The sequence below is a fragment of the Cyprinodon variegatus genome, unplaced genomic scaffold, assembly GCF_000732505.1.
Source record: "Cyprinodon variegatus isolate N-32 unplaced genomic scaffold, C_variegatus-1.0 Scaffold651, whole genome shotgun sequence".
Lineage (NCBI taxonomy): Eukaryota > Metazoa > Chordata > Actinopteri > Cyprinodontiformes > Cyprinodontidae > Cyprinodon > Cyprinodon variegatus.
The window spans coordinates 88,049-98,945 of NW_015151104.1; the positions used below are offsets into that span (position 1 = coordinate 88,049).

The 10,897-nt window shown below is 36.5% G+C and overlaps 1 protein-coding gene across 1 annotated transcript; it reads right to left on the reverse strand.

Annotated features, from left to right (window-relative positions):
* Window positions 1-5,663: 5,663 nt before the first annotated feature.
* On the reverse strand, window positions 5,664-10,544 carry LOC107096810 (tetratricopeptide repeat protein 33-like). The gene is made up of 3 exons (XM_015393635.1): window positions 10,462-10,544; window positions 9,919-10,149; window positions 5,664-5,807 (listed from the first exon to the last, which is right to left on the reverse strand). The coding sequence occupies exons 2-3, from the start codon at window positions 10,146-10,148 to the stop codon at window positions 5,720-5,722; spliced, it is 318 nt and encodes a 105-aa protein (XP_015249121.1). The 5' UTR covers window position 10,149; window positions 10,462-10,544; the 3' UTR covers window positions 5,664-5,719.
* Between the last annotated feature and the right edge of the window lie 353 nt (window positions 10,545-10,897).

Consider the following 10,897-nt stretch of genomic DNA (forward strand, 5'->3'; position numbering starts at 1 on the left):
TTTGAATGCAATTACTGAAATAAATCAAGTTTTTCAAAATATTCTAATTTACTGGCTTTTACCTGTATATGCCATGTATAATTTAAGGATAAGCAGCAAATTTACTATTCCCAGGTGTGAGGCCAAAACTCACAGAGGGGAGGATGAAATCTGTAGATAAGTGAGTAGAATGACCTTGCTCTGACACACGCAGAAAATGCTGATTAAGAAGGTAAAAGCAGAAAGGCAGGAAGCAACTCAGTATTTGGAGATAGGAAGTAGGGAGTATGATCATTCTGTGGGACTGTGAGTGAAATTGTAAGATTTTCCCCTATCAAGATAATAAAAAGAGCCGGTGTTACAGGAGGGGGTCAGAGTTGCTGTTCGCAGATGCGTGCTGCCGATGCTCCTCTCCCTTTGCAAAGGCGAATCGAAGCTTCGTAGTCCAGAATTTTTTTCATAACACTCCATCTCAGTTTAGTTACCTGCACTCGAATTAACGGACCCGGGGAAAAACAATGACAGTGTTTTTCAACAATTGGAAAAAGTATTCAAGTGTGCCTCAATGTTCTGCCCTGTTCTGGTTAGAAAAAAGTTCCTCTCACTAAATCAAACCCTGCAGAAAGGCTGTGAAGGTTGTCAGAGCACAGTTAATGAAAACAATTACAGACAGCTGATGGAAACCTGAAAAAGCTATGAATAAAACCCTAAGAAAGAATCTAGCTTGTTATGAAAAGGATGATATTTAGATATATGCAGAGTCTTGTTCCTCCTTGTCTGGAGGAGCAACCTCCTACATCTACAACTTATGGACAAAGGACATTCTTTTAAGGAACACAATGTTCACATTTTGGACAAAGAAGACAGGTGGTTTGAGAGGGGCGTGAAGGAAGACATTTATGTGAAGAAAGAAAACCAACCTTAAACAGAGGGGGAGGACTGAGATTTGAGGTTTCAAAATCCTACAATGCAGCGATAGAGTTGATTCCTTCCCTCTATCATCACAACCTCCACCCCTTTACAGGGGCACGGAAGACCCCCCCTGTTCAGCCAGTCCAACAATTCCCTCTAATGACCCCCTCTCAGAGACATAGACAGGTATCTGGTATAAGGGGTTGTTAACAAAACATCCAAATGACTCCCATCCCTATGGGGCAGACCCGTTTGTTCGGTTCAATTTGCATGTTTTTGAAACAAAAACAAGCTTTGCTTTTGGTCCACTCTATAAAGCCTGGAACTCTACGCTATTTGTGACATTTTGAATTGAAAAAATTTCTTGATTGGAAAGCAAAACTCAAACTTGGAAACAAAGTCCAGTGGATTTTTTTTTTTTTTATATGATTAATTATAAGGATAAATCTTTAATAATAGCTCATTTAAAACCATGTATAACTTGGATAATAGAAATTTTTGAAAAATTGTGAACTGTTCTAAATCATAATAATCTGCAGAACCTACACTGATCAGCTTTGGAGCTCAACTCAAACTATGGATGAAAACAAACCAGTCATGTGACCACTAAACTCTTAACATTTCCTTGTGATGCTTATATTGTATATTATATGTTCTTTCTTATGCATTTGCCTGCCTAGGGACTACGGATAAAAACTAGATTTGTTGCTATAATCTGGCATATTTACATTTGTTTTTATACTTATGTTCATTAATGTGCATTGTCCCTATTCAAATAAATAAAAAAATAATAAAAAAAATAAAAAAAAACAGCCACTCCTTCACCTTCACATGGAGTCTAAGGGAGCTGAAGAAGCCAATGTTCAGAGTTAAGTAACCAGCATGAATCCAGGACTCTGTCAGGGACATAAAATCCAACTTTTATTAACTGAAAAGGGAATATAGAGTTTAGGTGTTTTTTTAGTAAGACATCTTCTGTTAACAAAAGCTGATTATGATGATCACCTCCTCAGAGCTGCAGATGAGATCAGTGGTTGCAGGTTGGTGAGCTGTATTCCGGGATTTAGCTTGATTTACCTGCATAGATGCAGAGCTGTAATTTGGGGCATAACGCCACTTTACTCTACCGTCCCAAAGGATGCTTTCTTTGCAGAGCATGCAGATTGTTGTCAAGCAGCCAATCAAGAAGGAGGGATAGCTGTTATCAAGGTGGTGATTTATTGGTGTTGACCTTTGATTTATCCTCCAAAGAAATAGCCAGATGAACACATGGACCAAATGCAGCATCAACTGAGCTCAGTGTTAAAAGGTCTAGCCAGTTCTTCTAACAACTTTTATAGAATTTAATTTATAAACAGGAAATGGAAAGTATTCCATGTTCTGAACATTTTTTCTGATATTGGAAACAATGTCTGGCCATAAATTGTGTCTCTGATGTCTTTGTCTCTACTTATATCCTGAGATTGGTCCATTGTTGGCAAACCAACACAACACAATAAAATGGGCCTTAAAATACACATGAAAAGTCACGTGACTGTTGATCTGGGTCTTTATATCTATTTTCCATAAAGTAACTGTGGATAAAGGTTTGTCACTTTGTTTTCAGGATAAAGAGCAGTCCAACCTGACCTACACCACTGCTAAGAGTTTCAATCCCAGAACTACACAGAGAAAAAAGGTAAGAGACCCAACAAGTATGGAAGATTTATAACAATCCCATCTTAAATTAGCTTGACTATTAACCCTGTGATGCCAAAGAATGACACTAACTTCATCTAAACTGCAGGTTAAAGGCTGAGTTCATTGATCGTTTTATTTTAAATTGCTGAACTTAAGGTTCCAAAGTTCTGTTGTTTCCTATTTTTGAAGAGGAGCATTATTTTATTTGAACATCTTAAACTAATAGAATAATGTGAATGTGTACCAGACTAAGTGTGTTGCATGTTTTGCGGTTCAAAAACTCTAAAATGACCACATGCAAGAGTAAAACCTTTAACTGGAACTGAAACAGTTTGCCGTTCATGTGCTGCAGGTCACACAAGATGAAGACACTGTGACTTATTCTGTTGTCAACATTAAACGGAAAAGAGAAGAAAACATCGATCCTAACAGCCTCTACAGCAACGCCACTAAACTCAAATAAACCAAATGGGGAAATGAAACGTCTCATCANCATCAAAATAAGTGGTCCTCCTAATTGTCAATCATTCTGGTGATATGTTTACGTAAGGCTGTCTTAGGTGCTCAAAACCCATTTTCACTTACCGGTGGAGAGTCTGACATAGTGGAAAAATTACAAATCTTCTTTGGAAAGTAAGCTTGTATGAGCGATTCAAACAGCAACTTTTAAACAGAGAAAGCATGAGGAGAAAATAGGTTGCTGCATGCTCTCGCCCGCGTATAATAGAGATTGCCTGGAGCGGGTAACAGGGTTGTGCATGTGCATTTTTTAAAAAAAAATCCTCCACTATACCTTTAAGAAACTGTATTTGATTAGAAACATAAAGGCTGCTTTTCCCGTCCAGAATTCTATAGAAGAAATAAAACTTTACATTGAGTGTTAAATTAGTATGATTTAGTAAAGATAAAGTAGCATTTAATTTTTCCTTTTTTATTGCAGCGGAGAATATTTTTATTACCTATTGAAAACTTAAACCCTAATATAATGGTTTTCAACCATTACTGCATCAGTGTTACTTACGCTTACTCTGAAATCAAAGTAAAACCAGTTATAATACACCAAAATTAGAATATCTCAAATTACTACTAACAAAAAGCAGGGTCCCTTTTATGATGGATACATTTACATTTGCAAGGAGGGGAAATTTGTACAGATGATGCCAGCTTTGGACACCCAGGAAGTCGGATGTGCTGGGCTAAATAATTATCAAATTAAGGTGGCACAGAGCATTGAAAGGAAGAAAAGCATTAGCATCATCAGCACATGTCTTCTGAGCAATGATGTGGATCTAAAGTGTGTCGTCTCTTTTTTTTTTTCCTTTCATGGATGCAAAATGATCAAGAAGAGTAAGAGGAGCTGTGCTCCATATACATAAGAACCCTGTAATAGACTAAGTAATCTGAGTACGGTTTGTGTGTAAAGTCTTCGTGGCATGAGATGAAAAAAAAAATAAAAAATCGAAACACGAAAACTGTTTGGGGAAGACTTTTTTCCAGACCTGCTCCTCTAATGATTTCCTTCTCAAATTTCCTGTAATGGACAATATCATATTAGGCATGGAATACTCAATGTGATGAGAAGGACGATGGTTACCATGAGAGGGTTTATTGTGTTAGCTTATATTGTATTAGTTATAGTAAATGGATAAATAACGGGAAGAGCTCAGTTTTGCCAGACTCCACCCTTGAACATCAGTACTGTTCTGCTGAGTAGAGACATGCTGGCTTTTTTAATCACGCAACTGAAATAAGAAGGAGAAATAGATTCAAGACTGAGGCGTCCGGGAGAGTGGCTGTTAGCAACCAGCTTTAATCCTCAGCTTCATGAGGTGATGGCAAAGAAAAACACATTTCTTAAAGCTTTTCCATGCAGGTTTGGGGAAGTTTCAGGTTTTTAATTTACAAATGATATGAGAACAAGAGTACTAATACCTCCTGATTTGGATTTTAAGTAATGGACAAAAACATTATAACTAAAAAATATATACCCGGTATATAAATCTAAAATAGGCTGATGTTCATATGTACTCAGACCTAAAACAGCACCCTAATTAAGATGCAATGTGACAAACGTGTCCATGACTTAACACCCAAACTAACTTCAGGGATTTATCGAAAACGTTAACGCTGTGGATCGTCCGCAGAGTATCCCCACCGCGGTTGATCGCAACCACTTCAGTCAATCAGCGTGGTTCAACCCAGGGAAACCACGGAGCATCCTTGAAGTGCCCCAGAAGATCTAAAATAAGCTGCAGGTCTATGTATTAACGCTTGGAGTCCTCATCAATATGGAGTACAACAGATCGTTCAGAGAGGAAGTCAGTTGCTAAGAAGCAAAGTGGATCCAGTGGAGTTCAAATGAAACCGTACATGTCTGACTGTGGATCGAATTTTACTCTGAAACATTAAAACAACATGACCTGCAGCTTGAGTACAGAACCACAGGAGAATCTGATTTCATACGACACCTTGGACAATGAAGTGTTTATTTTGGAGGTGGAAAAACACCATTTTATACGGCATGACTCACCGTTTTATAAAGAGAACACCAGAAAGGAAAAAGGCTCGGTCTGAAAGGTAGTGTGATCAGATAAAGAGCAACCATGCATGACACCGGTTCTATTGCCCAAAAAAACACTTTATTGCTCTATTTAAGGCCTACATTCATATACTACTACTGTGTGACGATAAAAACATTACGTGATCTGCTTTCAGTGGCACCCCAGGGACAGGGAACCTTTAATAAGAAGCAAACTTTCTGATCTGCATTCAAGGCCCCATCTCCACTGTAACACATGGTGAGGGCAGCATCATGCTGTGAGAAACTGTTCTTCAGCAGAGAAAGAAACTGGAAAATAAGTAATCCTGAAAAAAAACTTCTAAAAAGTGCAAAACATTTTGGATGAGGCCAAAGGTTCTCCTTCTAGCAGGACAATAACTTTTTATAGAGCCTTTCCTACCGATCTGACAGCTTAAGTTTGGAGAATATTAAAAGGTAAACACATAAAGCTGGTTAAAAAGTAATAACTAAGGTAGTTAAATCTTCATTGTGTGTTTCTATAATATATCATTACTGGGATGTGGCAGAATCTAAAAAAAGACAAGAAATTTGCAAGGCAATCACAGAGAAATTAATGAGTTGGAAACTTTATACCTGAGATTTCATTTCGTACAGCAGTGAGTTGTCTGGAGTCAGCTGAATAGCCTCATCCCACTTCTTTATGGCCTCCCAGTGCCTAAAAAAAACAGACACATGGTTATGACTACTCATAACTACAGTATGACTGTTCTACACCAGCAGGGTGCTTAAATTATGTTTTCATAACTTTGTTTTGTAAAGTTATACAGTCATTGCTGACAGATGTTACACAAGTTATTTAACTAAAACAGGGTTTGCTTTGTGGATTTAAGGACGTGATTTTTCCTGATTATTTCTGCAAACAGACATTTGTTAAACTTGTCTGAGTCATGTTTCAGTTTAATTTTATCCTCTCTCTAGAGCAGATCTTTTTTATATATATATATATTCTGTGCCTCATTTATATCTCCTTCAAGATTTCCAAGAACTCACTGCTTGACCATAGGTAGATCTAAAAAAGTCAAACAATTCCCAGAACAATTTGCTCTGTGGACCTTTTGAATAAAAAAAAAAACCCAACAGGCTTCCTCCACAGCACCTGTCCAACGGTCTGACAGCATAAGAGACTTAAATAAACAGAAAGCTCCCTGCTGTTAAACACAGGCTGCAAATCAGAGCCTGCAAGGTGTTAAGGTTAACTACCGGTTTCAATTTGAGCTACTCAGAAAATAAATAAAGAGGATTTACATGAATTTGTTTATAGGGTACATAAACTCCTCTCAATCTGAGCAGCTATAACCACTGCTTTGCATACATTTGCTCTTCTAGCACATATTTACTCTTTGAACATGCTAAATTGACATGAATCTATGAAAACCGTCACCTCATGGTCAATATTGACTCAAAACAAGTTTCCCAACCCGCGAACAAAGGCTGAGGTGGAGTCATAAGTTCGACCTTCCTAATTTCATGTCAGCAGCTTTTACAGATTACATTAGATGGAGAACCTTAAAAATTCAAAACCAATTAAGGCCACAAAACGAGGCAGTTAATCATGATTGGGTGACTTAAATTATGAATCATGAAATATACCAGTCGTGTTATTATCAGAAGAGCTAACTGAGTAAAGAAGGAACTGAGGAAGTGTGGAAATCTTTCAACTGCATGAGGCAAAGTAGAAAATTAGGCAATCAGACACATGAGCCAAGGAGCCAAACAAGCCTTCTATGATGAATCTTTCTATCTTTGTCTATCGGTTAAAGACGGGTTAGAGAAACGGGACTGCAAAGAGAGCAATAACTTCTATTTTTCTCAACCATGTAAACAAAAACATGTGAAGTTTAAGATAACAGATAAACAGGAGCTTAGCAGTTTGTCTAAATGCTGAGAACAGCAGAGGAATGGAAAGCTGGGACCATTCGATACAACAATCTGAGAAAAGAGAAGCGCTTCTAACACGATATAAGTCGGGAAAGGGTAACAGGTATCAAAGCCCTGGGGAGGGGGAAAACATTTAAGTCAGTTTAACAGAATCATAAAGAAAGCGTCAGTTTTATTTATTCCACAGTACGGTGAACAGAATAGCGTTCTTCACCTTTGGCTTTACATTGTTGCTCGGCTGGAAAAAAAGAAAGGGGGCTAAGTTCTCAAACACTCGTAGAAAAAAAGAATATGGCTGCTTGGGAATATGTTGGGGTAAATACAGCAAAAAATCATTCTTATTAAGGAAATTCGGCTTTAAAAAAAAAAAAAAAAACAGCATCAGATGAGATTCTGGGGGCGACTGTCTAAAATTTGACCAATATTTCAAATCAGAAGGATCATGTTGTTCTTCTTGGAACGATAATATTGAAATGATCAAATCATTATTTAGATTTAGCCATTAACACAATTTTAAACACCTGATAATTGACTATAGCAAAGGAAACAATTTAAAATCAAATCTGAATTCATGATTTAAACATTTTTGTTTAGTTGTGTCTTTAAAACAGAGGCGAGACTTTTGAATTAAGAACAACATCTTCCCATCTATTTATTCAAAAATATATCATAATAAATAACTTTTTCAAACTTAAAAACAATGTTAACAACTTACAAAAACCAGAGGATGTTAGAAATGACCAATTAAACCATTTTATCTGGAGAAAGAAAATCCCACAGGTTGACAAGTGTAAGTCAAAGAAATGAGTAAACAGTATAAATATATTGAGGAAGGCTGTGAATCATATGTTAATAATATATGGCAGCATATTAAGTTATAAATGTGAGGGGGGGGGGGGTTTTCCACAGCATTATGTTAAAAGTTTACGATGCCCAACAAATAAAAAAAAAAACAGCTGTTATAAAACAGTCATATTTAATCTAGTAAAATATTGACAATGTGTTGGCAGTAAAGACATCCACAGGTAGAATCACACCTTCACCAATGAACAGGCTATGATCAAAGGCAGAACGGAGGAGCTCGTCGGTTACATCTGAAGCATCCAAACGCCTGTAATAAGAAACTCAAATCAAAGGTCAATATTGTTAGAGACAAAACGCCCCTTCACCAATCTCCATGACCAGACACCACCTCAACTCTCTAAGCACCCATTACGCGGCACGACCATGGCATCATTTCCAAGCAAAATCCACTTTCTCCAGGAAAACAGGATTACAGGCAGTAGCTAAAGGCCACAACATCACGTCCTCTGCACAAACAGGGTTTGTCAATGTGCTTTGATTGAAAAGGTCAACAGGTACAACATGTTAAAATCACACCGACAATCAAGAGACTTCTACATTTGTTATTCAAAGTTATAAAAAAAAAAATGAAGAATTATTTGCATAAATTTTAATCGCAACATTTATTCACTAGAAAACTGGAAAAACAAATGCTTTAGTTGTTCAAACACAAATTTTTAGCTTTTTTGCATTTTAAGTTTTGTTTGTTTGTTTTTTTGTGAGACAGTTGAAATGTAAGCTGTATGCAATGCTGCCCTCTTCTGGACAACTGGTGGTAGCAATGCCAAGCAACTTTTGGGCCTGTTAAATCATTATAGAGAATCATTGGGAAATGTGTATTCATTACTACATCTTTTAAAAACACATGTAATACATACAGGACATTTTTTTTAGATTTTGTTGTGCAAAATATTTGTCTTTTAGACATAAAAAAAAAATGTGTTGATCAGTTTTCTTTTCAATCTTCAGAGATATTAAAGTAAAAAAGCTTTAACATTCCTCAGAAAAAGCTGGAATAAAAATGAATATTGCAAATATTCTTTATTTTTAGGATTTCATAACTGCAATGTGTCCCTATCAGATTTGTTTTTTAGTTCTTACAATCAGCTTCTTCTTTAGTATCCTGCAGGGACACTATCCAATCCATTTATTTGCTGAATAATTCTGTGGACTAAACATACCCCATAATCTCTAATGCTCAAGAAGAACAAGCATCATTATTTTTAAACCTTTTTCTTAATCCTAAATTACATTTATATTATTTTCTATTGTAACACATATGTTCTAATTTGCATTAATTTTTAATTAAAAAAGACTGCTTTGAGAGGAACGTGTGGTCTAAATCAAACTTTAATAAATCACACAAAGCACAGTTTAATTTGTTTTTGCTTACCCAGAATTTAATGATACCACAGCTTACCTCACTTTCAAATAGAGAGCTTTCTCAGAGAGAATGTTTTGGTTTTGGTAAGAAGTTGTTGCACTGAGAAACAATTCTATAGAAAATTAAAAAATAACCTTTAATTCCACTTAATTCACTCCATCTTCAAATTCCATATTCCTCTACCAAACATCACCTTTATGGTTTACAAAATTTAGCAGACCTAAATAAAAACTGGAAATCTAAATCCGCCTGTACAACCTTACCAGAATAAACTGTAATAAAATAAATAGTAGATTAAACGTCTAACAGATCTGCACCCCCATCACACTTTGTTATACTTTTGGCATTTTCCCTGTTTGTACTTTTGTCACTTTTGCCTACTAATGCCATATTTGCATGCACCTGTTTTTATTGGTAGTGAATAAAAGGATCTTTTAAACTCTTAGTTGGGGTAAACATCTGTAAGCCGCTACAACCCTAAAAGATGTAAGAGAGATTTTAAATAAAATTGATCAGTCGATTTCAATTCGATTATTTTTATGTTCGATTTTTGTATTTAAACTAAATTTTGTCTGATTTTTGGGTCTTGTGTTTAATTTTCTCCTTACTATCAATATCCCTGACTGTGTGATGCTTTAAAAACAGTGACAGGTTGCCTCACCTGCCCTCCTCAGCCAGCCTGGTCCCTTCCTCTTTCAGCCTCATGCTCTTCGCAGCACAGTCCTCCAGCAGGATCTCCTTCTTCCGTTTGATGGCGTGCAGCCAGTCCACCTCCTCATCCCGATCGACCTCACTGTTACCTTCACTTCTCTCCTCTTCGGCCTCAAACTGCTCAACCACTGACTTTGAAACCCTCTCCCCAATCTTCCTCTTCCAGCCAAATGAGGCCATTCTGCAAGAAAAACACCGGGCTTTTATTGTGAAACACTGGTTAAACAAACCTACTACGGTATGACACCAACGAAGGATACTGTCCCTTATAAACAGAACTTATCTAAACAGATATTACATATAAATGATTGCTTTATAGCTCTAAAACGTTAAAAGGTGGAACGTTGCTAGCTAGAGTTAGCATCAGCACCTGTGTTACGTTTCCGACACAATAAAGTTTGCTTAACATATTCCACTTTATTTTTTACTGGACTTTAAAACATCATTACAAATATTAACCAGATAATTAGAGAGAGACTGTAAATACACATACATTTACAGCTTTACCATATGTAAGAATACGCTAAATTTAGTCGTCCGCCATTGTTTTCAACCTAAAGGTGCGTTCAATGTACACTGTAAAACCAGGATTTTGGAAACATTTCTACGGCTGAACTAAAGTTTTAATGGCTAAATATATTCTGAGTATAGCCAGCAGTTACAAATGCAGCCATGTGATCTAAAAAAAAAAAAAAAGTAATTACAAATAAGAAACATCATCTAAACCATAAACCCACAAGTGTCCTGCCATTTGTCTAAAGTCAAACGGTTTTTCGTTATTCCAAATTTTTTATTTGCTAAGAACCGGTAGAGTAGAATAAATCCCCATAAACTGATTTAAGAATAAAGGCAGACCATCGAGAGAAATATCGTTTTTTTTTTTCTTTTTTAAATAATGAGCTCCAAGGGCTCTTTTACAAGTTCCCCCG

Bases quoted from the DNA above. Each gene is read 5' to 3' on its own strand.
- LOC107096810 (XM_015393635.1), bottom strand. From the start codon at position 10,148: ATGGCCTCATTTGGCTGGAAGAGGAAGATTGGGGAGAGGGTTTCAAAG. The intron at 5,808-9,918 runs GTGAGGCAACCT...TGTTTTTTTTAG, and splicing joins AGGCTGGCTGAGGAGGGCAG to GCACTGGGAGGCCATAAAGA.